We start from the raw sequence: 27,631 nt of genomic DNA, 5'->3' as shown, positions 1-27,631 counted from the left end.
CTTTCTCAACACTCACGAACTTTGTCATCGTCTCTTAAATACCTGTATTCTTTCCCCCAAAACATGGCACCGAAAGCCGAGAAGAAGCCTGCAGAGAAGAAGCCAGTAGCGGAGAAATCTCCGGCGTCGGCAGAGAAGAGGCCGAAGGCTGAGAAAAAGATCTCGAAGGACAGCGGGGAAAAGAAGAAGAAGAAGATCAAGAAGAGCACCGAGACTTACAAGATCTACATCTTCAAGGTTTTGAAACAAGTTCATCCGGACATCGGGATCTCGAGCAAAGCCATGGGGATATGAACAGTTCATCAACGATATCTTTGAGAAACTGCGCAGGAGGCTTCGAGATGGCTAGGTATAACAAAAAGCCGACGATTACGTCGAGGGAGATCAGACGGCGGTTAGATTGGTTTTGCCTGGTGAATTGGCTAAACACGCGGTCTCTGAAGGTACCAAAGCGGTTACCAAATTTACCAGTTCTTAGGTCTATTCTTGTTCTTTCGTTTTCCTCTTAATTTGATATTGCGACTAGATTAGTATATTCTCTATTGGATTTTAGGTATTTTTTAATTTTTTAGATGCAACAGATAGATTGATAAATGGAAGTGGTTACTGTTTATGAATATAATACGCTTGCTGGGTATCGAATGAGAACAACGAGTTATGGCTTAGATGAATTATAAGTCGAACTGGATCAGGTTAAATAGTATTAGATTTGGGTTTGGGATGAAGTCTTTATTTTCTTTTTTCAAAATAGGACCGAGGAAATTAATTGAAACCCTAATTTCCAGTATCTAATATAAATTATACTTAAGTTTTTAACATATTTATACATGGAATAAATAATATTTCAATAATTAATTCAATATTTTATTTTGTAAATCTGCAACTTTACTCCCAAGTGGTAGGTTACAACTTAAAAAGAAAATTTGATAGGTAGGGATTCATGTAAAAATTAACATTAATCTATGAGAAACGTACGGTAAGATGTGGATATATAAGTGTTAGGATAATAATCATGGTTTATTAACAACTGAATTAGTTTAAGTTATAAGTAATTTTGAATTAGTTAAGTTTAAGTAATTTGATATTATTTAAATAAGAATTTAGGTTTGTGTCAGGTGTGCAAAAAATTGGATGATATGAAAATTGTTTTTTTTGTCATTTTATCGTCATCCTTATTACTCACTGATGAATTTCTTAGTGATTTTTTTTGAAGTTGTTGAATTCTTTCATCTGAAATAAATATTTAAATTTATATAGAGATAGAGAGTTATTCGATGTTATCTTGTTGAGGTTGTATATTTAATTTTTATTATGATATATATATATATATATATATATATATATATGAAAGAATGAGAATTGAGTTATAATTCAACCCGTCTTCAAAAGAATACCTTAAACTTTATTTTCTATCCAAACTCAAAATTCTAAAAATTAATGTTATAGATCTTATCTTAAAAAATATTTTTAATTACGAGATCTTAAAAGTTATAGTCCCCAAGTAGTTGTTTAGTTTAATTTTTTATATGACTTAAATTGTTATAAAAGATAAAATCCCTATAACATGTTTCTTTTGAGTTAGACCCTTTATAATTATATTATGACATTTTTTTCATGCCCTTATCTTTAAATACATTGTCAAATGAGTACCTCCAAACTAATTATGCTTTAACATTTCTTCCTGAGCTCATTTAGAGTTCATTTTTCCTTTAAATATTTGCGACTAATTTAACTCTATAGGAAGCAATATTCAAATCATAAGAATAAGTAATTTTTAGAGAAAAATAGATTTTAAGTGCCTTAACTCTTGAATTAACATATTCATAAGATATTCTTTTATATTTCCTTGACCCTATTATTTATAGACATCAAAGAAGTTAGAAGTCATATCATTTCAATCTTATTATTTTGGAAAAATATCTCTCAATTTCGTTAAAAACCATTTGCTTAAGAAATCTTTTTAGATTATGTGTCCCTAAAGACTTCTAAAAAGATGTGTTTCACGATTATTAAACTCATGCAATTCGAATAAATTTCACATCTTAAAATTCCTTCTACTGTTAAGGATGTTACCACGTGAGGTGCAAGTTATCTTTCTTTAGTACACAGCCAATGTTCATACAACCAAAATCTTATGCAAGTGCATTTTTCATTCTTGAAGATTTGTTTTTTAAACATGAATATAAAATGTATATTAACAAATATCGTACTAAAATAAATAAATAAATAAATAACCGAATATAAAACAAAACAAAAACATAAAACAAGCTCACATTAATATTCACAAGTAATAAATAAATCAAAAATAATTATAAATTCTCGTATGAAAATATCAAATACTGCATCAATACAATTCTTTAGACAATATATTAATAGTAAATGATGCAAAAACGTATATTGACATACGCCATGCATATTGATTTTAGACAAAATTACTATGTTTTTTCCCTTCATATTTTGGCTTTTTTATTCTTTCATTTTGGCCTAATTTGTGACCAAATTGCCACCACTTAGACAAAAGGCACTCTACAAGATGTAACAATAAAATGGTGATAATCTAAATAATTTGAAACAAGTGTTACTGTTTTAAAAAATATATAATTTAAAAGACAAATAATGTCTCTTAATATTATTATAAAGTTAAAAAGATACCGTCAACATACAAAATACAGCAAACATAACTTAAAAATACAGGAGTACAATTCTAATAGCAAAGATGATGACATAAATTTTCTATTATTATGTAATATTTATTTTAAGTAAACTAAATTATTAGCTATTGAAATTTAGGTGTTGTCTTATTTTGATATTGAACTATAAAGTCTTAAATTTTTCACTAAACTTTTTAATTAGTTTTTTTCCCATTGGATCATTAAATTAGTAACGGCAAAATATCATGATTGTTATCTTCCTTGTTTTCTATAAAAGAAAATTTCAACTCCTTCAACTACTATTGCAAGTCAATAATTGATCATTTTCAATCATTGTCTTCAACAATATTAGTATCAAAATAATCTCATTTCTTTCATCTTTTTCTCATTGATTTTCCATAAAATTCACTCAAAATCGATGAAAATTCATCTAAATTTTCAACCATTAATACTTTGATCTTCTTTATCGATTGTTTGATTAGATAGTTTCGAGATATGTCTTTAGTCATCTTGAAAGAATGCTTCTCACTATCTGAATTTTCAAATGAATACATCAATCCCTTAAATTTGAGAAAGCCTACAAACTTCTAAAATGATAAATTTTTAAGTTTAATTATGCGAGTTTTAAGAAGTTTTGAAAAAATCTTAATTGATAAAGTTGTAAATGGTAATGAGACAAATTTGTTGATGTGAAAGACATCGAAGAAAGGTAGCATCTTAATTGTGTGATCTTTTCTATATTTATCACACTTCACTTATTTTTGTCATTGATGAATTTCTAACAAATAGTATCATGAGCCAAGGTTTGAGTTATAAAGTTTTAGTGGAATTTGTTGTTGTGAATTTTGTTAACTATTTTGAACATATGCAAGAGGAATTTTGCTACAACAAAATTTCAATTGAGGGGGAATAATTCTCAATCAATCTAGAATTACTTCAATAGATATTACATAAGAATTGAAGTTGTTGAAGACTTAAATACAATGCTTCAACAAATTTTTTACCTACATAAGAATGTAACTTATTGAAGATTCATTGATTAATTTGCTTGATTTGGGGACTAAATTGTAAGTTTCAAAAGTTTGCAGCTCAGTTTCAAACATGAAGGAAGTTCAGGGACTTAATCTTAAATTATCATATTTTTCTGGTAAGAGGAAAAATAAATAAAATCAAAGGTGTGTCTAAGGGGTTTTGATCTCTTGTCCCAAACATGGACAACCATTACCCTACCATTAAGCTAAGGTATTATATGTGATTGTTTTTATTAAATATATATTTTATAAGTTAAGGTCCGAGTTATAATACCAAAAACCCCAAATCCCCAAATCAAACCCCCCAAATTCCTAAGTGTCGTCACCCTTCCACCACCGATTCCTTACCGTTCGGCCACCTTTAGAGCGTGTTGTCACTCCCATAGTGACCGCTACTTGCTTCGACCAAAACTCCTCCAATCTCTCTCCAGAATTCGTCGTCGTTCGCAGTGGGGGAGCTCACCAAGGAACTGTCGAAAAACCCACCCCGTCGCTAGGTTTTTCCTTAATTTTTTTCGTTAAAGGCATTGGTTCACCTCATTGTCGCCACCCCTGAACTCTCCACCTCTGTGTGCTTAAAGCCCAACTGGTGGGTCACGTCGACGTCGACAATTTCGTCCGTCCGTCGTCGGGGTAAGCGTTTTGGCCTTTTACTTTTGGTTCCGATGATTTTAACTTGTTTTGAGTCTTTATATGGCTTGGTATTGATGTTTTGGTGATCTCAGAGTGCTCGGCTATCGCTCCCGACCCTGTCACCTCCGTCACGCACCGTCGTATGCGCGTGGGGCTCATTCATGACCTTAGAACATCTTAGAACCAGTTTGAGTTAACTCGAACCGGTTTGAGTCAACTCGGACCGATATGAGTTAACCCAAAACGGCATGAGTCTACTTAAATCGGCCTGAGTCAATCCGAGTCGATCTGATCCGTTGACTTTGACCTACCTGTTGTCCTGACCTATTGACTTTGACTTTGACTAGTTTGACCGTTGGCTTTGAATGAAAAGTTAAATTTTTTGAAGAGTAATCTTTTATGTTTTTCGACGTCCTGTGTTTGAATCCAAAGTCTGTTTTTCCAATTTCGAACCCGAAAGCCTCTGAATTGGCCCATTAAACTTGAATATGCATATGTAATTTAAGTATTTATTATTTATTTAAGTGATTTAATTAAGTGCAACTAATTTGAGGGTTAATGACTAAATTATTATGTCGTTTATTTAAGGTACCCGTGATTCTCTCGACCGTTCGTCTGCTCTGCCCGATTCCTACTGACCCACTCATTTGCGAGAGACCGTGATTACTCGTATAGTTCTACAACCCTGTTAAATACTCAATTTAGTGTACTACTCCGATAATAATTTTGTTATGATATGACTTAGGTTCTTGTACATTTGAAGAGCGTAGTGAAGCTGGTGCTCGATAAATCTACCAGGCCTATTCTTTTTGCGAGGTGTGTTCCTTGTGTTCCATATTACTGTTTTAAATATCTGTTTGAAATAACATGTGTACATAATTATTTTATCTGATTTGAAATCAATTGTTTGCTTTGATTTGACTCTCGTATGATTTATCTAATTTAAGTATGATTCCTAACTTACTGTATTTTAAATCATGCTTGATTGACACATATTTTTTAGTTACTGTTTTTATTGATAAATAAATATATGTATGAACTCTGATTTCCTGCTACCACTGGTTATTGCTTGAAAAATGTTTTTCTTTGGGGGTTCTCTGGGATCTGGTATGAAGTCTCTGCAGGTTCAGATTCGATCAAGCTGGTAACTCCTATATAGTTTTAACATCGATCAAGTTGGTAATTCCTTATGGACCTAAGGCGACCATTGGGTAGGATCCTGGGTCCAATAGGCCTAGTGGTAAGACCTTATGAACTTTAAGATACTCGTTTAGGGTGACTCTTCTGCTATATGCATTGGGTAAGTCCTTATGGGACTAAGGGCACACCTCTTATGTGGGCACTTATGCTTTAGTTAGGATAAGACCTTATGGACCCTAATTGCTCCCTTAGGTTGACACCTACACCCTTTGCGCTATGAGTAGAGGGAGGGTTCTTCCGCTTTCTTATCTTGCTGCCTTAAACCCTTACTGTTTCATCTTGTCTTTTTAGCTTGGACCGCTAACCAGCTCTCTCTGCATTCTTCGACTTCTCTCCATGCTTGTTTTCGATCCCATATTGTCTGGTGCAAATATCCGAGCATTCCGGTGTAACCATAAGATCCATAAGACGACACCGAATAGTAAATCCCAGTTTTTCGCATCTTTTACAAAGCATGCTGGATCATCTAATTCGTTCTTATCCAATCCTTTATGTTCGTATCTATAAACTCTGGTATTTTGTCGGTTTTAATCAGACTTATCCACATTGTGGAAGCCTTTGGACGTTTTCTAAACACTTGAGCTGTTGTTTCAAGCGCAACATCGTATGCTTCACAATTTGCGTGGGTTGTCATATGTCTTCTAACCATTTCGCTATTTGTGAGGATTTTCTCGCCCGCAACAAGTCAAAGAAAGATTTTGACCCTCTGCAGTCTGCAATACTTTACTAACACCTCCCAACTTTTATCTGAACTTACATTGGATCTTTGGTTTGTGACTTCGATCCTACGAGCATATGTCGTTTTGACTGAAAAATCCTATCGGCTCACCATTTCCAGCCAGGTGTGTCCGAGTTTGTGGATTGAAAGGAGGCATTGTGGCTGCATCTTTTAGCAGAATCCATTCCAGTAGTAAGTCTTGAATAATATTCCATTTTTACTCACCCCATTCATCCGCCATTGATGCCACAGAAGCTGAAGGTAAGTGTTGAACATTGGAATGGTCTATCAATTCACCATGCGGCGGAACCACATTTCCCAACCATGAGTCTCTTCATAAGTCTACATTTGATCCATCACCAATATTCCACGCCAATCCATTTCGAGCGTCATCCCAAATGAGGTTGATTCCTTGTCAAAGTCGTGAACAATTGCGTCGAACAAGGGAGTCCGGGATACCATCGGGCCATTTATCCGTGAGCAATGGCAGGTTCCTTTGGTAACAAGGTTGACTGCATAGAATAATACGTACTGCTCTAAAGAACAACCTTTGCAAGCATAATTCAACCAGCTAGGGATAAGCTTCAAGCTTTCAACTTGGTGAGTCTATCCATTACTTTCTGAACTAGATACTAGTATGAAGCTGTGGTGACACTGTTGTGGAGTAGTGGGACTCCCAAATATTTCCCTAAGTAGAGTACTTCCTTGGAGCCGAATGAGGAGCTAATAATCTAGAGTAGGTTGTTTTCAACGGTTTTTAGAGAAAAAAAATACTAGTTATTCTTTCTATACTTACCTTGTGTCCAGAAACTCGGCAAATTCTATCGATATTCTTCTAATAGTTATAAGCTGATCCACAGAGGCTTTAGCGAATAATACCACATCATCCGCGAAAAAAAAAAGGAAATCAAAGGATCATCCATCATCCCTTGCTAGACGGATAGACTTCCATTTAACACCGTTCACCTCACATTGTATTACTCGAGCTAATCTTTCTACGCATAAAACAAACAAATAAGGGAAAAGGGGGTCACCCTGACGGATACCTCTAGTTGGCTTAAATAAGTTCGTGATCGATCCATGACATAGGATTTGTGTTGAAATGTACGAAATACACTTCGTTTTTAGCAATCGGAGAGCATATGAGATTCTGATATCTTACAACTTATCATCAATAAACGATCATTCGAGGTAATCGTAAATCTTCTTGAGGTCGATTTTTATTACCATCCATCCTTGTTTTCCTTTCTTCAATCACATATAATGTATACCTTCTTGTGCGATTATTATGTTGTATGCTATGGATCAACCTAGAAAGAAGCTTGTTTGATTGGATGAGACCCAATTGGCTAATAGAGGTCTAAGGTAATTCACTATTATTTTCATCACAGCCTTGTATAATATCGAGCAAAGATTGATTGGGCAGAGAATTGGCTAATATGCTCAGAAGGCTTTTAATCTTTGGCAGCAATACAATTAGTGTTTGGTTCAGGGCCTTATCCAACTCACTGTCAATAAAATATCTTTTATCAAACGACAGACACTTCCCCACTGTTTCCCAGTTACGTTGATAGAAAATGGTGTGTATGCCATCTCTTTGGCAGCAATACCATTAGTGTTTTTGACCCTTTGCATTCCCTTCTCTTTGTTTTCTGCTCTTCCTCTCCTTTTGCTTTGAAGCATGTTTCATAGCTTAACGTCAACAAGAAATGGTGTGTATGCCATCTGCCACGGAGGCTTTTAATGGACTCATGTTAAAGATAACTCCTTCGATTTCTTCATTCGGGACTGGGCGACACAAACCTTGCATGTTGTTCGAAGCTCGTGAGGAAATAGACCTCGAATGGAGTAGTCGTAGCCATCCCTACCAGAGCTTGTGAACAACTCTTCATATAAGTTCACTACCATTGCTTTCGTAGCCATCATGTGTCTTAAGGGCTGTTACACAATTTGTTCTTATTCTGTGCATTGTGCATGTGTTGAAGAAATTGGTATTTCAATCTCCTTTTAGAATCCATTGGCTCCTAGATTTTTGGAACCAAAAGCTTTCTTCGTATCGTAGGACATCATCGAGCTCCGTCCTCAGTCCGCATTCTAAATCGCTCAAGTGATCCGAGCCAACTTTTCATTTGGCTTTATCAATACCTCAGATTTGTGTAAGCAGCTTCTTCTATTTTCTACCATATATATGCTCGAACACCTCTCCATTTCATTCTCGGACTTTATTTTAGAAAGATCACTAGGAAATGAAAAGGGAAATCATTCGGAATTTTCCAGGTGATCTTGTACCTAAAATATATACAAGAGACGGTAGTGATCTGATCCTACTCTTTCCAGGTGGAGAACCATGGAACTAGTACAAGTATTGCATTACAATCACCACTAAGATTCATGTCTCATCTTGTGCTGGTTCTAACCGTGAGAGCTGCCACCAAAGGTGTTTACACTTAAATTATTATTTTTTAATTAACGATAATTAATTTAACATAAAATGTTATTCATTAGAGTTATAACCCTAAAATTGCGCAAAATCTTTTATTAATTAAATACTTTTTTATTTTATTTTTATCCAAATAACTAATGATGATTAAAAATTAATAATGATAAAAAGGCAAAGAAGAAGAATCCGGGAAAAGGTAAATCGAAAACCTTAAACATGTACTCTACTTATTTAAGTCATGTCTAAGTATATATATTTCTCCATGGAATTAACTATGCAAGACGTAAAAAATAATTTATACGGATTATATTAAGACCGAAAATTAAAACTCAAAACTTTAACATCATTTCAAACATCAAATTAATGTATTAAAATCTCGAAAATCTATTAATTCAAAAATTAATTAATTAACATTTAATGATTCAATTGGGTGAGGTATTGATGCCACTTGTTAGAACCAAAATATAATAAACTTGATATCTAAACTTAAGATCTAATAATATCAAATCATCATGAATAAAATACTAGATGTAAAAGCATACATGAATTAATTGATAGATTAAAATTCTTGAGACTTTCTTTAGTTGTGATCTAATACACGCTTTCTTTTGTCGTAAAAGCTCTTTGACACGAGATAGGAGTAATACAAGCTAACATACATATCAGAGACTATTACCTTAAATTGAATATCAGGTCAGTCTTTTAAGTATTTGGAATATAAATATTTCACCCATCGAATTATATACAATTTTAATGACTCAATTGATATTTTTTTAAGTTTATATACTAATTCCAAATTTAGAGGACGTCTAGTTTAATTAAAGGCTTTAATATACAAAAGGTGTCATACGTATGTCCGTTTTTTCAATTCAATGCCTAAGGTTTTTTTTGTTCCAATCTGGTGCCTAACGTTACATTCTGTAACTCATAATGGGTCACGCCGTGACAGACAGTTAGTTTTCTCCATTAAGTGACACGTGTTACAATCTGGTAATTTTAAAATTTTCTTTTTTAAAAATAAATATTAAAAATATTATTATATTTATAAAAAACCCTTATTTTTTTAAATTACAAAAATGCCCAAATCCTAATAGTGAAGCTTACCCACGGCACCGGACGACGACTACGACGTGACCCATCGGTTGGGTTTTGAGCAGACGACGACAAGGAAGCTAAATATAGTGGCGGTGAGGCGAATGGAGGTCCGAGGCGGCCAGAATCATCCAAAATCCGAGGCGTCGGGGTGTGTTTTCGATGAAACTTCAAGGGTTCGATTCCGGCGAACGACGACGGTTATCCACGAATTGTTTTGGGGGATTTGATCACGGCGGCGAGGCGCTTCGATTGGGCTGGGCGGTGACAGGAATGGACGAGCGATGGCGGCGGTCGACGTGGGTTTAGGGTTTGAAATGAAGGTTTTCAAAATTTTGAGATTGTTTCAAGATTAATGTGTTTTTAATTTTAAAAATATATAATTTTTGGACTAATTTCAAGCTTGAAATCAAGCTTCGGCGGGTTGATCGGATACATTTCAAAAACTATATATTTTTTAAAATTAAAATATACCAATTATTGTATTAAGTTTAAAACATGGAAATCAAAACGTGTTAGTAATAATGCACAGGGGTACCAACTTTCTTTCAAGTTCAAAGAGATTGGATTGAACAACAAGTCTAGGAGATTATAAATAGAGAAAATAACATCAGTGACCAAAAATCTCATATAATATACGATTTTAACCAATTTTTTCCGGATTTGCCAAAATGACCAACAAAATCGCAATGCGATCGCTAATTCGCAACGCGATCTCCATTATCGCAAATTCGCGTTGCATTTTCGCAATGCGATAGTTGAAAATCGCGTTGCGATGGTCTACAGTATCGTTACGATTTTCCCAATTCGCAATGCGAATAAGTAAATCGCAACGCGAATTGGGAAATTCGCAATGCGAATAAGTAAATCGCAACGCGAATTGGGAAAATCGCAACGCGAATTGGGAAAATCGCAATGCGATACTGACTATCGCAATGCGATAATAAAAAATCGCAACGAGATACTTACTTTCGCAATGCGATACTGACTTTCGCAACGCGGTAATACATAATCGCAATGCGATTTTCAAAGCGCCATTAGTATCCTGGCCAAGTATTTTATTTTTAAATTCCAAACATGAATATAAATATATTGGAACACTGAACTGTCCACAGTATATCCCGTAATCGCAACTCATAACCTAAAACCTAAAATCACAACTCAGTCTCATCTCCATCTCTCACTCTCTCACCCATCTCCAACGAAATCCGTCCCCATCTCTGGCGAAATCCGTCTATCTAAATCTCTCAGAGCCACCCTCACAATCAGAAATGGAAAATCAACCAAATCAACCAACGAGGGTTAGTTTTTTTAATTATTTTCTTTTTGAAATTTTTGCATTATTATTAGGTTTTTCATATTGAAATTGATGATAAGTTTACTGGTAATTTCAATAATAGATTAACCATTTCACTTAGATTGCTTATTAAATCAACCAAGAATCGCAACGCGAAATGCAAATCGCAACACGATTTTAGTTTCGCGTTGCGATTCTCTCGTTGCGATAGTCATTTTCGTGTTGCGATTTTCATTTTCAGAAACTATTCTTCTTCTGCAAATTGAAACTTGAATGAATTGCATTACTTCAACCAAAAAACAAAGACAAATACGAAATTCACAGTGTTGCATATTTAAGTTTGAAGAATAAACTACTACTATTTATGTTTATTATTGTTTTTGGTATATCTTCACAGTGTAGTTTTTGGTATATCTAATTTAGTATGTTTATTGTTTTTGTAGAACTTTTATTCGGCTCAATTGACCTTGAGAAATAAAGTCAGCCTGGCCAAAACAATTGCGTCGAAGCTTTCACCTGCACAAAGAAAAATGTTTGAGGATACATGCTTCGGGCCATGGCTGAAAGTACAACATCCCGGTGGAGATGCGATGTTGACACACCTGTTTCTTCAAACCATGACTAGAGATCTACCAGAGACTATACAACGTCGTGATGAAGAGATATGGTTTGATTTTCCACCGGCGTATACGTGTTTTGGGCGGGAGGAGTTTTGCTTAATCACCGGTCTACGCTTCGGACACGATGATGTAGGTCGGTACACTAGACACATTACCCGCCCATCATGGCTATCCCGGGTTTTTCCTGAGCTGGAGAGGCCGAGTCTACATGTAGAAGACCTGACAAGATTTTTGAATAATAAAGATGGTTTTACTCGGATGGATGACGTCGACGTTGTCCGAGTATGCCTTCTAATTCTTTTGCATGCCGGCTTTTTAGGCAGAGAGGCCAGACAACCTATTCCAAATGATCTAATCAAATTGGTAGAAGACCTAAATGCGTGGAACCTGTTTCCGTGGGGCTCGTATTTATGGAAAGCTACATGGAATAAGTTATCGTCTGCCTTGGATGATCGAAAAAGTTTGCATGGCGATGGTTCCAAATACACTTTGACAGGCTTTATTTGGGCCTTTAAGGTAAGAATTTTTATATAATGTTTCCAAAATTATAAGTAATTATTTAACAATTACTAATTTTTGTTATTATATTGTTTGTAGATTTGGATATTTGAGGCCTTTCCCGCCATGAAGACATATGCAATAAAAACTTCAAATAATATTCCCAAGGCTATTTCCTGGAAGAGGAAACGAACCTTGCAATGGGAAGATTTACTACGGTATACGATAATAAATAATGTAAGTTAACATAAATACTACCATATGTTTATAAACAAGTTATTACTAGTACACATTTAACTTTGTTTGAGCTTTTATATTGTTAGGAGGCTAACACTCCTCTACAGAGGCTGACACCCACGGAAACTGAGCTTGCCACTGATTGGTGGCAAGCTAGTAAACGTTTTTTTGATGGAACGGTTGATGAGCAGCCTCCACTTCGGGAGCCATCACCTCGCCCAGAGCTATCACCTCACCTAGAGCCATCATCTGATCGACCCGGCTATACACCTCCACAACGACAGCCATCACCTATTCTGTCACATCATCGAGCCTCTTCTCCACCATCACCGCAAGATAGGAGACCGGCAAAGATGCCACGACGTTTATCTCCCTGTTCTCCACCTCCACCTCAACGGGATGAGTTATGGGAGTTACGTGATGAGGTCAATGCCTTGCGTGAGGAGGTCGGTACTTTACGCAAAGACGATGGTGCATGGCGTGTTGAGGTGTCTACATTACGCGGTGAGGTAGCCGCTCTACGTGAGATGGTAGCATCGTTGCAGAATGAGGTTCATACTCTACGCAACGAGGTAAGTTTAAGATTTTTCATACTCGTAATTCATTCGGTTGCTGCCAATCTGTTTTTGTTAGTATTTGTTTTTGGTTTTGTTTTTGTCTTTTGGTTGAAGTAATGCAATCCATTCAAGTTTCAATTTACAGAAGAAGAATAGTTTACTTTCGCAACACGAAAATGACTATCGCAACGCGGAAATGGCTATCGCAATGCGAAATAAAAATCGCAACGACAAAATCGCAACGCGAAATGAAAATCGCAATGCGATTTGTGTTTCGCGTTGCGATTTTGTCGTTGCGATTTCATTTCGCGTTGCGATAGCCATTTCCGCGTTGCGATAGTCATTTCGCGTTGCGATTTTAAGTTTCGTGTTGCGAAAGTAAACTATTCTTCTTCTGGAATGTTTATATATGTTGTCCTTTTAAATGTTTATATAAGTGCTTACTTCTGGAATGTTATCTGAGCATTTTGTGAACTATGATAGAATAATGATTTGGGTGAATACAATGCTAGTTTGAAACATATTTGTCTTTGTTTAATATCATGTCTGTTTATTTACTGATTTATGTATTAATTTTTTTTAGCGGCCCGATAAGGTGGATGCTTTACGTCGGGTTTTCCTTGCACGACGGAGTTCACGCATCAGACGGCGTGGACGTGCTATTACGTCTCCGTTCACCCCAATGGTGCGAAGACTCCGCAAGAAGAAGCCCGACCCACCGGTCATCCCTCAAGAGTCCCCTCCAATCGTTCAAGAGGCCCCTTTTCTCCCTCAAGATTCCCCCCCCACCGTTCAAGAGGCCACTGTCATCGTTGAAGAGGTCCCTCCCACCATTCCAGAGCCCGATTAACATGGGGTAATATATCGAAGTATTGAGAAACCCCCACTGGTTCCGGACATGATGGATGAGAGTTGGCTCTCGTATGAGTTACCGGCTAGTACCCTTCCGGTATCTGAAGTGGAGAGGAGACAACTACCGGAAACAATTGTGGATAATACCCTTTGGGCTAAGACCGCAGTTGATTTTTATCTACATGAGCGGAGCCAAGGGTGTTACACTGACATCAGCAAACTCAACGATGAAATGTTTTTGTTGCTTGATCGGTCTTGGTGGGGTGTGCTATTAGGGGTTGAAGACAGTGGCTATTTGGATGGGGAGGTAAGACTATTTGTCTTATATATGATTTTGATTAATTTGTTTAAAAATTAATGTAATTCACTAATATATGTATTTTTTTGTAAAACAGCATATCGATGCGTGGGTGTCACGTCTACTAATAATAAGGAAGCTTAGGGAAAAAAAAATTCGCTATATACAATAATGCCGACGGCTTTTCACGCAGTTCACTTGAAGAATCAACGAGATGAATCATTTTTGTTGGGAAATGGACAAGCTAAACTTTATCCTGCATGGTGGGAGGACGATAAGGTTAGTGTTAATTTTTTAAATTTTTTAAAGGTGTTAATAAATAGGTGCGCAAATAAATGAATTATTACTTATGATCGCAGGTGTTTATCCCTGTTTTGGAACGTCACTGGCTTCTCGTCCAACTTCAGCTCCCATCCCTGAAGATAATAGTGTATAACAGCATGATCAATTACATATCACTGTCTGATTTGAGAGATATTTTCAAGGGATGGAGCTCTCATTTGGCTAAATTCTTGGATGGGATTAAGTATTGGAGTCATTCTGGACACAAGAAGCCAAAGAAGTTCAATGTCACAGTTGTCAGAGACGAGACCGCGCCACAGCAATCGCCGGGAGCCAGAGGGATTGTGGTCCTCTCGTATGCCTTTGCTTGGCGCGTTTGACGACGGGAAGCACAGAGTTTTTACCTCCCACCGATAGAGATAGAGCTGCAGTAGGCTTGTATTTTTGGCATTATATGGCTAGAGCAATATATTCGAGACGCTGCCTACCTGCATCCGCGTTATGAAAGTGTCCATTGTTAATTGGTAAGTCAAATGCAAGTTTTGTTAACATATATACTCCTTTTGGTTTGAAAATGTTTGGTTAAGTACCTAGAATTCAATAATTTGATGTTTGTAGGTTTTAGATGTGTAGGAAGTCTTGTTTGAGCAAATGTTTGGTTTCTGCAGGTTAATCCTTAAGTGAGCTGCGTGAAATGGATGTACGGGGTCAAAAAGTTGTTGATTCATTGATTCAATAATTGATGAAGAAATAAGAATTATTATTATTTTTTGATTGTTTAATTGATTTGTAAAAGATGATTTGTAAATCTTGATTTGTTTAATTGATGTGTACATAATTTGTGTTGAAATGTAATAGTTGATTTTCAATCTGCTTTATGTTGAAGGCAAAACAGACTATCGCAACGCGAAATGGCTATCGCAACGAGAAAATCGCAATGCGAAATGAAAATCGCAATGCGAAATGATAATCGCAATGCGAAATGAAAATCGCAACGAGAAAATCGCAATGCGATTTTCATTTCGCATTGCGATTTTCTCGTTGCGATAACCATTTTCGCGTTGCGATAGCCATTTTCGCGTTGCGATAGTCAAATGAATGTCTAATAAGTGATGACAACTGAAAAGATCATAGCAATGTTCAAACTCAAGTTACTAATACATGCCTAACTGAAAATGTTAAAAGTGCATACATAAAATACACATAATGCAAGTTTTGTTAACATATATACTCCTTTTGGTTTGAAAATGTTTGGTTAAGTACCTAGAATTCAATAATAATTGTTAAAAGTTTATGCATGTTAATCCTCGTTGCCTTTTTCATTTCGCATTGCGATTCTATCGTTGCGATTTGCATTTCGCATTGCGATGGTCAAATGATTGCCTTTCGCAACGCGATTCTGACTTTCGCAACGAGATAATACAGAATCGCAATGCGAGTTTCAAAGTTCGCAACAGGTTTTAGTTTCGCAAGCCAAATTTTGAGTGTATATATATACGTAGCAGCAACAATTCATAACCTAAATCCCTAAATCGCAACTCATGCCATCTCCATCTATCACTCTCTCTGGCGACATTCGTTCCAATATCCAATGACATCCTTCCCCATCCGGCAACAGGTCTTAGTTTCGCATCTCGTTTGTTTAGTTACAACCATGAAATCATCTAATGTTGATCATGTTTGGATAAATTTGTGTTTTGGAGGGTCATGGGAGAATGTTCATGGTGTTTTACAATATATGCCTTTACCCATGAATCTTCAACTAAAACTGTCATTAAAGAAGTTAACTTATGAAACCCTAATGTTACGTGTTTCAAAGAAATTGAATTTAGAGCCCCTAAGTGGATTTAGGCTATCTTATCAGAGAAATGGTAAAGTTTATTTGTTAACCGACAATGAAAATGTTGAACGATTCATTGCTTACATTAATGTTTCAAGTGATGATGTTACATTGTATGTTGTTGAACCTAGAAGTAGTATTGTTGGGTCAATAGCGGGTAGTAATCAACTAAGTGGGTCAAAAAACCCACAGCCTTTCTCTAATCCAAATCCAAATCAACTTTCAGCACCAAATTCCGGTTTTCGTATTGACCAATTAGACGATGATGAGCCAAGAGAAAAAATTATGAGTACTAGTCAGTATTCGAAATTTGATCTTGGTCAATACCCGGACTTTGATATTGGTCAATACACGGATTTTGATGATGTTTCAGAAGAAGAAACAGACCCTGCGTGTAATGATTTTGATATTGGTCAATACCCGAATTTTGATGATGAAACACCCGTTGCCGAGGAAGATGTTGTTGATGATAATGAGGAGGAAGTTACGACTGTGAATGAACATGTTGAACATCCATTCTGTAATTCATATAATCCTGAAGAAGAAAAAGAAGAAGAAAAAGTCCCTGAAGAAAAGAAAATGCCACGGGAGTATAACTGGAATATGCCAGAATTACTTCAGTTACCGGAAGAAGAGTTGGCAAAGAAAGCAGTTGATTGTTACACAAAAGTTATTCGTATCAAGAAAGATGATTGTTTTGATACAAAGGAAGACTTGAAGATAGCTTTGTATACGAAATGTGTGGAAGATGGCTATCAACTAAAAGTTAACAAATCAAGCAAAGATCGTTTCGAAACAAGGTGTACGATTGACAAAAACTGTACGTGGCGTATGATTGCAAAGAGGATAAAAGATTGCGCAATGTTTCAAGTTAGGACCTTTATTGATAAACATACATGTTCAAGAACCCAAGTTTTTCCTCACCATAGACAGGCAAACAAAAAGGTGTTGGGTGGTTTTCTGGCTGAGTTAATGTTTTTGAATGGCAGGGTATATCGGGGACATGAAATTATGACTGACATGAATGCTCGGTTCAAGATTAGTATATCATATTCTCAAGCTTGGAGAGCCAAATGTTATGCCTTGGAATTGTTGAGGGGGTCGCCAGAAGCATCGTTTGCCCAACTGCCGGCTTATTGTCACAAATTAAAGCTGAAAAATCCTGGGTCGGTAACTCATATCAAAACAGATAGAGATGGACGCTTTGAGTTGCTGTTTATCGCCATTGGTGCTGCGGTTAGTAAATCAATATAATTCTGTTGACTCATTTCTGTTAGTTACATGCATTTAAAATTTAAATGATTATATTTCTTGTGTATATTATTTTGTAGATTCGTTCGTTTATTACTTGCATGCGCCCAGTTATTATAGTTGACGGAGCACATTTAAAAGGTCGATACCTTGGAGTAAACTTATTAGCAGTAGCCATGGATGCTAACAATGGGATATTGCCAATAGCTTACGGGGTTGGCAAATCTGAAACCTCTGATTCATGGACATGGTTTATGGGGCATCTTAGGGATTGCATAGGTCCTATTAGCAATCTGACAATCATATCCGATAGGGCAAACTCAATTGACAACGCTGTTAGAAGGTGTTTCCCAGATGCTTTTCATGGACTTTGTGGTGTTCATTTGTATAGAAATCTAAAATCAAGGTCTGCTGGTATAAAAAAGCACAAATGAACATACTGGAAGGCTGTAAAGGCTTATCGGGAAGTGGATTTCAATAAGCATATAAACTGTTTAAGACGTGTTTTGCCTCAGTGTGCTCAAACACTAGAAGATGTCGGGTTTGAAAGATGGTCAAGAGTACATCAACTTGGAGCAAGATATGGTTTCATGACGTCTAATAGTGCAGAATCAATTAACGCTCTAAGTCGTCATTCCCAGAAATTACCCATTACTATGTTAATGGAGTTTTTTCGAGCCTCTATTCAACAGTGGTACTACAAGAAAAGAAACCATGCATGTATTATTTCTTTGAATTCGTAACTTATCGTATATTTTACTAAGTATTATTTATTTAAATTTACAGGAACATTGGAACATCGTGTTACACCATGGACTGAAAAAAAGATAACGAAACGTGTTGTGAAGTCAACGTCATGGAGAGTTGAACCATGTTCAAACACTTTGTTTGAAGTACTGGATAATAACTTAAATGGGCTTGTCGATCTAAATGCAAGGACGTGTAGTTGTATGAAATGGCAAACATCTGGTTATCCATGTGGCCATGTTATAAAAGTTGCTCTTCATTTGCGCACTTATTTATGAATACCTTTAAACTCAATCTAAAATAAACACTAACCTTATCGACCTCCCACCATGCAGGATAAAGTTTAGCTTGTCCATTGCCCAACGCAAATGATTCATCTCGTTGATTCTTCAAGTGAACTGCGTTAAAAGCCGTCGGCATTATTGTATACCGTGTATTTCTTTTATTTTCCTTAAGTTTCCTAATTATTAGTAGACGTGACACCCACGCATCGATATGCTGTTTTACAAAAAAAATACATATATTAGTGAATTACATTAATTTTTAAACAAATTAATCAAATGAAAATATAAGAAAAATATAAGACTTACCCCTCCATCGAAATAGCCATTGTCTTCGACCCCTAATAATACGCCCCACCAAGACCGATCAAGCAACAAATAGATATCATCATTGAGCTTGCATATGTCAGTGAAACACCCCCGGCTTCGCTCATGTAGATAAAAATCAACTGCGGTCTTAGCCCAAAGGGTGTTATCCAGAATTGTGTCCGGTAGTTGTTTCCTCTCCTCTTCAGATACCAGTATGGTACTGGCCGGTAACTCATACGAGAGCCAACTTGAATCCATCATATCCGGCACGTCAGAGGGTTTCTCAAGAATCCTACATATGACGCCATGTGAATCGGGCTCTTGAATGGTGGGAGGGACCTCTTCAACGATGACAGTGGCCTCTTGAACGGTGGGAGGGGACTCTCGAGGAATGATAGGGGCCTCTTCAACGATAGGAGTGGAATCTTGAGGGATGATAGGCGAGTCGGGCTTCTTCTTGCGGTGTCTTCGCACTATTGGGGTATACGGAGACTTAATAGCACGTGCACGCCGTCTGATGCGTGAACTCTGTCGTGCAAGAAAAACCCGACGTAAAGCATCCACCTTATCGGTCCGCTAAATAAAAATACAAATATCAGTAAATAAACAGACATGATATTTAAACAGTGAAAACAAAGATAAATATATTTCAAACTTTCAACCAAAAGACAAAACAAAGACAAATACTAACTTCACAGTGTTAAAGTAAAAAGTTTAGCAGTTTTGGCAGCAACCGAATAAATTTACTAAGCAATCTAAGTGAAATGGTTAATTTAAGTGAAATTACGAGTAAATTTATCATCAAGTTAAATATGGAAAATCTTAAACTTACCTCGTTGCGTAGAGTATGAACCTCATTCTGCAACGATACTACCATCTCACGTAGAGCGGCAACCTCACCACGTAAAGTAGACACCTCCACACGCCATGCACCATCGTTATCGCGTAGAGTACCGATCTCCTCACGCAAGGCATTGACCTCATCACGTAACTCCCTTGACTCATCCCGTGGAGGTGGAGAACAGGGAGATAGAAGTCGTGGCATCTTTGTCGGTCGCCTATCATGAGGTGATGGTGGAGAAGAGACTCGATGATGTGACGGGATAGGTGATGGCTCTCGTTGTAGAGGTGTACAGTCGGGTCGATCAGGTGATGGCTCTGGGTGAGGTGATGGCTCTCGAAGTGGAGGAAGTGGAGGCTGCTCATCATTCGTGCCATCAAAAAAACGCTGACTAGCTTGCCACCAATCAGTGGCAAGCTCAGCCTCCGTGGGTGTCAGTCTCATTAATGGAGTGTTGGCCTCCTAAAAATATAAAAACTAAAACAAAGTTAAACGTCTACTATTAATAACTTGTTTATATATGATATTATTTGTGTTAACTTACATTATTTATTGTCGCATATGGTATTAAGTCTTCCCAATCCAACATACGTTTCCTCTTCCAGGAAATAGCCCTAGGAATATCATCTGAGGATTTTAATGCATATGTCCGCATGCTGGGGAAAGCCTCGAATATCCAAATCTACAAACAATATAATAACAAACATTAGTAATTGTTAAATAATTAATTATAATTTTGAAAACATTATATATAGAATTCTTACCTTAAAGGCCCAAACAAAGCCTGACAAAGTGTATTTCGACCCATCGCCCCGCAAACTTTTGCGGTCATCAAAGGCAGACGACAACTTAGTCCAGGTAGCTTTCCATATATACGAACCCCACGGAAACAGATTCCATGCATTTAGGTCCTCTACCAATAATATTAGCTCCTGAGGAATAGGTTGTCTGGCCTCTCTGCCTAGAAAGCCGGCATAAAAAAGTAGTAGAAGGCATACTCGGACAACATCGACGTCATTCATCCGAGTAAAACCATCTTTCTTATTAAACAATTTCTTCATGTCGTCGACGAGTAAGTTCGGCTTCTCTATTGACTCATCAGGAAAAACCCTGGATAACCATGATGGGCGGGTGATATGACGAGTGTACCGCCTACATCATCGTGTCCGAATCGTAGACCAGTGATTAAGCAGAACTCCTTCCGCCCAAACAAGTATACGCCGGTGGAAAATGAAACCATATCTCTTCCTCACCACGTTGTATACTGTCGGGTAGATCGCTAGTCATGGTCTGAAGCCACAAATGGGTCAAACTAGCATCTCCACCCGGATGCTGTACTCTCAGCCATGGCCCGAAGCAGGTTTCTTCAAACAATTTTCTTTGTGCATGTGAAAGCTTCGAAGCAATTGTAGTGGCTAGGCTAACTTTATTCCTTAATGTCAATGAAGCCGAAAAAAAATTTCTACAAAAAAACAATAAACATACCAAGTTAGATATACCAAAAATTACACTGTCAAGATATACCAAAAACAAAACAATAAATATAAATAGTAGTTTATTCTTGAAACTAAAATTTGCAACACTGTTTTTGTCTTTTGGTTGAAATGAAAATCGCAACGAGATAATGAGAATCGCAACGCGGAAATGACTATCGCAACGAGAGAATCGCAACGCGAAATGACTATCGCGACCAGACAATCACAACGCGAAATGAAAATCGCAACCGCGAAATAAAAATCGCAACGCGAAATGAAAATCGCAATGTGATTTTGGTTTCGCGTTGCGATTTTTATTTCGCGTTGCGATTATCTCGTTGCGATAGTTATTTCCGCGTTGCGATTTTCATTCTCGAAACTATTCTTCTTCTGCATTACTTCAACCAAAAGACAAAGCAAAGACAAATACTAACTTCACAGGCTAAACAGTTTAGCAGTATTGGCAGCAATCGAATGAATTTAATAAGAAATCTAAGTGAAATGGTTAATCTATTATTGAAATTACCAGTAAACTTATCATCAATCTCAATATGAAAAACCTAAAATAATGCAAAAAATTTCAAAATAAAAATAAAAAAAACTAACCCTCGGAGGTTGATTTTCTATTTCTGAATGATTGTGAGGGATTTTTGACTGTGAATGGTTGTGAGGGATTTCGCCGGCGATGGGGACGGAAATCTTCGGAGATGGGGACGGATTTCGCCGTAGAGAGTGAGAGATGGAGATGGGACTGAGTGTTGTGTTTTTGGGTTTGAGGTTATGAGTTGCGATTACTGTGGACGGTTCATTTTCCGATTTATTAAGAAAAAATACGTGTTTGGAATTTGAAAAAAAAAATACGCGTTAATACGAATGGCGCTATGTAAATCGCGTTGCGAAAGTCAGTATCGCGTTGCGAAAGTAAGTATCTCGTTGCGATTTTTTATTATCGCATTGCGATTTTCCCAATTCGCGTTGCGATTTACTTATTCGCATTGCGAATTTTCCAATTCGCGTTGCGATTTACTTATTCGCATTGTGAATTGGGAAAATCGCAACGATATTGTAGACCATCGCAACGCGATTTTCAACTATCGCATTGCGAAAATGCAACGCGAATTTGCGATAATGGAGATCGCGTTGCGAATTAGCGATCGCATTGCGATTTTGTTGGTCATTTTGGCAAATCCGGAAAAAGTTAGTTAAAATCGTATATTATATGTGATTTTTGGTCACTGAGGTTATTTTCTCTTATAAATATTGGTGGATTTCAACATAATCGATGATGCCAATACTCAGGGTGTTACTACATCAGTCCAAATTCACTAATTTAATTTATTAGACTGTGATTTAACTGTTACTTCAATAATGCAATGCCTAAGCACCGTAAGTTACTGAAAAAAATATCTGATCTAATTATAATTAAATATATAATTTTTGGATTAATCTAAAAATTATATTTTTTTAAAAATTAAAAACACATTAATTTTGAAACAGTCTCAAAAATTTGAAAACCTTCATTTCAACCCCTAAACCCACGCCGACCGCCAACCACCGCCGCTCGTCTGTTCCTGTCACCACCCAGCCCAATCGAAGCACCTCGCCTCCATGATCAAATTCCCCAAAACAATTCGTGGATAGTCGTCGCCGTTCGTCGGAATCCAACCCTTGAAGTTTCGTCGAAAACACACCCCGACGCCTCGGATTTTAGACGATTCCGACCACCTCGGACCTCCGTTCGCCTCACTGCCACTATATTTAGCTTCCTCGTCGCCGTCCGCTCAAAACCCAACCGGTGGGTCACGTCGTAGTCGTCGTCCGGCGCCGTGGGTAAGCTTCACTATTAGGATTTGGGCTTTTTTGTAATTTAAAAAAAAATAAGGATTTTTTATAAATATAATAATATTTTTAATATTATTTTTGAAAAGGAATTTTTAAATTACCAGATTGTGACATGTGTCACTTAACGGAGAAAACTAACGGTCCGTCACAGCGTGACCCATTCGAAGTTACGAAATATAACGTTAAGCACCAAAATAAAACAAAAAAAATCTTAGGCATTAAACTAAAAAAACAGATATTCGTTGGGCACCTTTTTTTAATATTAAAGCCTTAATTAAACAAAAGATTTATTTACAGCTAAGCTAAGAGTATTGACTGAACAAAATCTAAAAATAAAATCTCAATCTAAAAAAAAAGTACAATTCATGATTAGTCGTTTTACGTTCCTGATTCGGCGGGGCATACATGATACGGCTGATATCCATCGGCTCTTACATAGGATCTTTCCTCTTTATTTTATGTTTGGGTATATTACACATTTTTTTATCATTCAACTCTTTCTTACTCATATTTTGATAATTAAAGTTTAAATTTTATTAATTTAATTATTAAATTTTAAAATTATTTCTGCTTTTATCACTTTACCGTTAAATCACAAAAGTTGTAATGATTAGGGGTGTAAACGAGTCGAGTCGAGGTCGAGTATTACTGAGCTCGACTCGACTCAAAAACCCTGAAATGGAGCTCGACTCGACTAGAAAACTCGCGAGCTTAAAATTTTCAAACTCGACTCGAACTCGAAATCCTGAACTGAATCTCGTGAGCAACTCGAAAATGCTCGAAATGAAAAAAAATCTTAAACTTAACTCGATTGAAGACTCAAACTCAAACTCGAACATGAACCTTAAATACATGAAATCTTACTATATTTTTTTAAAAAAACAAATCAATACATAAATATTATTATTATTAATAATTTATTTTTTAAAAATAAAATCTTAATATATTATATTTTCGATATGCTCACCAGCTTTTCGAGTCGAATATAGAGTAGCTCGTTTAGACTCGTTAAGAACTCGACTCGAGTTGAGTCTATTCGATCCGAGTATTTATCGAGCCTTGATCGAGTCGATCTCGAGTAGCTCGTGATCTATCTCATCTCATTTACGGCCCTAGTAATGATATGACTCATTTTATTAATAATTGCGCCAACATAAAATTTAGAGGAGAAAAGTTAAATCCTTATATCTCAATCTAAACTTCAAACTCTCATCGATCTCACCTTTGCCATCTCAATCCACAAACCTTCATCAGCAAGAACGCAAAGCTGGAAAACACCCGCGGAAAGATATATTAAATTTTTTAGTTTTGTACTATTTTATGATCGTTAGACGATATAAATCAAAGAATAAGATCTTTAAATGAAAATGAATGTTGGAGCAACGATCATCAGAATTAACCAATGTCATAACGTTTTTAAAACGAAATATCGAATTTAAAAATAATTATGACTGCCAGATTGAGAAATGAGACGAGAAGAAGTCAAACCTGCAGAATTTTGCCCCACGCTCAGTGTTCTGGTTGACTCAGAAATGCTTACATTGTTCAATGCTGTATTTCAAATCAATTGAATCAGTAAGGTATTATAAGAAAGAACTGTTCATTTTCAAAATCCAAATTACCTAGGACAAGCAATACCAGGGGTGAATAATGAGCTGAGCAGTGAACTGATCGAATTCGATTTGATCAAAATTTACTTAACACTCGATTCGAGTTCGATTGGAGACCTTAACGAATTAAGTCCAGTAAAATTCAATTAGACTCAATAAGTTTACGAGTAATTCGTTAAATTTTTTTATAATTTTTATTAGTTTGGTGATTGCAAAAGCAATGAATAGAGTGAAGAGGTGTTGATTTTCTTATTTTTAAGATTGATTTTGTATCGTTGAACTTCTTTTTCTTTTTCAATAATATTTTTAATATGCTAGTTTGATGTATTTTTGGATTATTACTTTAGTTTTAATATGTTAGTTTGATGTATTTGTATTGTTAATTCAGAGTTTAGACTTTGAAATTGATTCATATACTCTTTTAATATTTTTTTAGTTAAATTTGTTAATTTATGTTTATAGTAAGCTCTATATAGTATTAGTAGATTTAACCTATAAATAAAAAATATATTAAAATCTCTAGTGAGCTTAACGAGCAACAAGTCGAATAGAGCAACAATTTTTTAACGAGTATAAATCGAGCAAAATTTAATGAGCTTAACGATCAACAAGTCGAGTTGAGCAACAAAATTTTTTAAAGGACACATAGTTAAATACTAACCAACTCACAATCGAGTCGCTCAATAAAAGATACAAATTTAATGAATTTTGAGACTCGTCGACTATTATCGTTGGTAATCGAAATGATAAACAGTACACTGATCAACATTTAAATAGATTCAATGAAATGAATAAACATAAAAAATTAAAAACAAATTTTACAAGATTTTTTTAAAATAAAAAAGTCATTTTGATCTGAAAATCACTTTTTGTAGAAGTCAAAAGACTTCATTTTAGTGTCGCATCCCACCGTTTGTTATTTAAGGATCGAGTGATAAAAATGACACAAGTTAAAATGACGTGATTAAATTGAAAATTGTTAAACTTCAATTACTAAAATAAGAGTGAAAAAATTGAATGATAAGAAATTGTAATTATCCTTCATATATAGTAGGATAGTTCATCGGGGCTTGACCTTCCTCTGCATTTCATTTGCCGATCCCATCACCTTCTTGCTTTCTTCCCGTTCTTATTTATCTGATCCTTTGGGTGTTAGGGTTTTTCTTCTAAATCTCAATCGATCCCAAGACGGAAACAACAGAAAAATAGGGTCTTTTCTCTTAACATAATCTGGGGTTTACGAAGAGCATAGGAAGATAATATGCCTTCGTTACCCTTCCAATCGATTTTGCTCCCTTTGATCCCTTCCTTGACCCGTTTTCATGCCGGTTTATGTTCATGTTCCAATCGTTTGAAACATCTTCAAAAGAGCGATCGTCGTGGTAATCTTTGTTAACGTTTTCCCCCATCAATTCAGTGGTTTTTATTCCATTTTTTCTCTTTTTCTTTCGTTTTCTCTCTTTTCCCCTCTTCTTCTTCGCGATTCCTCTTCTTTACGTTGAGATAAATAGAAATATAGTTTGTTTACAAGATCCGGGGAATTGGTTTCGATCGTGATCTGGGGTTTGCTCTTTCCGGAGGTTTAAAGGTCTTCAATAGATTCCGGTAGCCGCCTTTAAGAAAGGTATATTAATCTTGCTGATATATAGCTGATTAAGAAAGTTCCTCAATTTATTTGCAGTATTTATGGGTTAGGGTTGATTATGATATGGATTATTGAATTTGTTAGCTAAATTTGTATGGATATTACTTATCAATGAATGAATCCCACGAATATTTTTGTGGCAAGTTTGTTATTTTCCAATTTATTTGTTTTTTTTAATTTTGGACCGATCTTGATTAATTATATGAAAATTTTTCAGCTTGATTTAGAATTAATTTATGTATAATATGTCTTCGAAACCACCTATGATCTTTTAATGGCCCATGAGTTTTTCTTCTCAAGACTTGTTACAATGGACTGTCCATTTTTGCAGCTAAGTAGGACTTCTTTGAATTCACTGGTATCATAAAAGGACATGTTGGGTTCTAAAGAGGTAGTTGATCCAGGTGATATTAAACAGGCAATAATCATGCTTGCTTGAATGAATTTGATGGTGGCGATACGAGTGATGTGGAGGATTTACTTGACCAAGGACATCAAAGCAAACCTCCAGTAAACTGTTTAGGTAAGTCTGCATCATTTCCTTCTCGTTTCTCGCCGCCCGAAGATGATGATGATGATATTGAAACTTCGTTGAGGTGGATATTCTGCGAGGACTCGGTTCAATCACCCTGCTCTCGTTCAATTTCTTTGCCGGTAAGTGCCTTTTGTTCTTGGTAAATTCTAGAGTTTTGATGATACATACTGTTTATAAGACTAGCATTGTATTTTCGATGAATTGGATGAAGGCTCTTGTTAGCTTCTTCGAATTATAGTTGGTTCTTTGGTTCATTTAAAGTTTCCCTCCGTTCTGATTGGCTTTTATTCTTTAACAGACTCCATTAAAGCTAGTGTCTGCCCTTAAAGGCAGCCGTGGAAAACAGGGTTTACCGACAAAGGAGCTGAGAGTGACATGGGCCTCTGATGTGTACGATCCTCTGCCGACATCCGTATTGCACACGGTCAGAGCCAAAAAGCAGAAGTCGAAGAAGATCTATGACAAGAAGAAACATGGAAAGAAATCGAAGAAGAGCAACAACTCCTCACGTGGAGGTAATGGAGGCTGTAAAAGCAACAAACACTTCCGCAGAGGCAGCAGTGCCTCTGCGAGTTCGGATAGGTGGTATGACTATAAACCACTCGAGGTTGACACCTCCGGAAACCTTAATGTTTTCAAGGCTGGTAGTACAGACCCGTATTGTGGTACCAGTTTTCTGAAAACATCACCAACTACGATGCACTACTCTGTGGCGTAGGCTCTATGAGTAAGGCCTTTGGTTTACTGATCCATGTTAGAATAAAACATTTTTTACTACATTCTCTGGTATGAAAATTTACAGTTGCTTTTAATTGCGATTATGCTATGGTAATCTTATTATGTTGTGGA

At 36.3% G+C, this 27,631-nt stretch overlaps 1 protein-coding gene and 1 pseudogene across 1 annotated transcript; both read left to right on the top strand.

Moving 5' to 3' along the window:
* The first annotated feature begins 6 nt into the window (after positions 1-6).
* LOC120214452 lies at positions 7-617 on the top strand (annotated as a pseudogene).
* A 25,940-nt stretch (positions 618-26,557) lies between these two features.
* On the top strand, positions 26,558-27,500 carry LOC120214453. The gene is made up of 3 exons (XM_039212340.1): positions 26,558-26,582; positions 26,666-26,901; positions 27,081-27,500. The coding sequence occupies exons 1-3, from the start codon at positions 26,558-26,560 to the stop codon at positions 27,498-27,500; spliced, it is 681 nt and encodes a 226-aa protein (XP_039068271.1).
* The last annotated feature ends 131 nt before the right edge of the window (positions 27,501-27,631 follow it).

The sequence above is a fragment of the Hibiscus syriacus genome, unplaced genomic scaffold, assembly GCF_006381635.1.
Source record: "Hibiscus syriacus cultivar Baekdansim isolate YM2019G1 unplaced genomic scaffold, ASM638163v2 tig00110064_pilon, whole genome shotgun sequence".
NCBI classification, from domain to species: Eukaryota; Viridiplantae; Streptophyta; class Magnoliopsida; order Malvales; family Malvaceae; genus Hibiscus; species Hibiscus syriacus.
Note: the sequence above shows the minus strand (reverse complement) of the source record. Positions and strands in the feature narration are given on the sequence as shown.

What these genes read in the sequence shown, in the direction of transcription:
- LOC120214453 (XM_039212340.1), top strand. Translation starts at nt 26,558, where the DNA reads ATGGACTGTCCATTTTTGCAGCTAA. An exon ending in CTGTCCATTTTTGCAGCTAA is followed by an intron (nt 26,583 to 26,665) that starts GTAGGACTTCTT and finishes GATATTAAACAG; the next exon opens with GCAATAATCATGCTTGCTTG. An exon ending in CTCGTTCAATTTCTTTGCCG is followed by an intron (nt 26,902 to 27,080) that starts GTAAGTGCCTTT and finishes ATTCTTTAACAG; the next exon opens with ACTCCATTAAAGCTAGTGTC.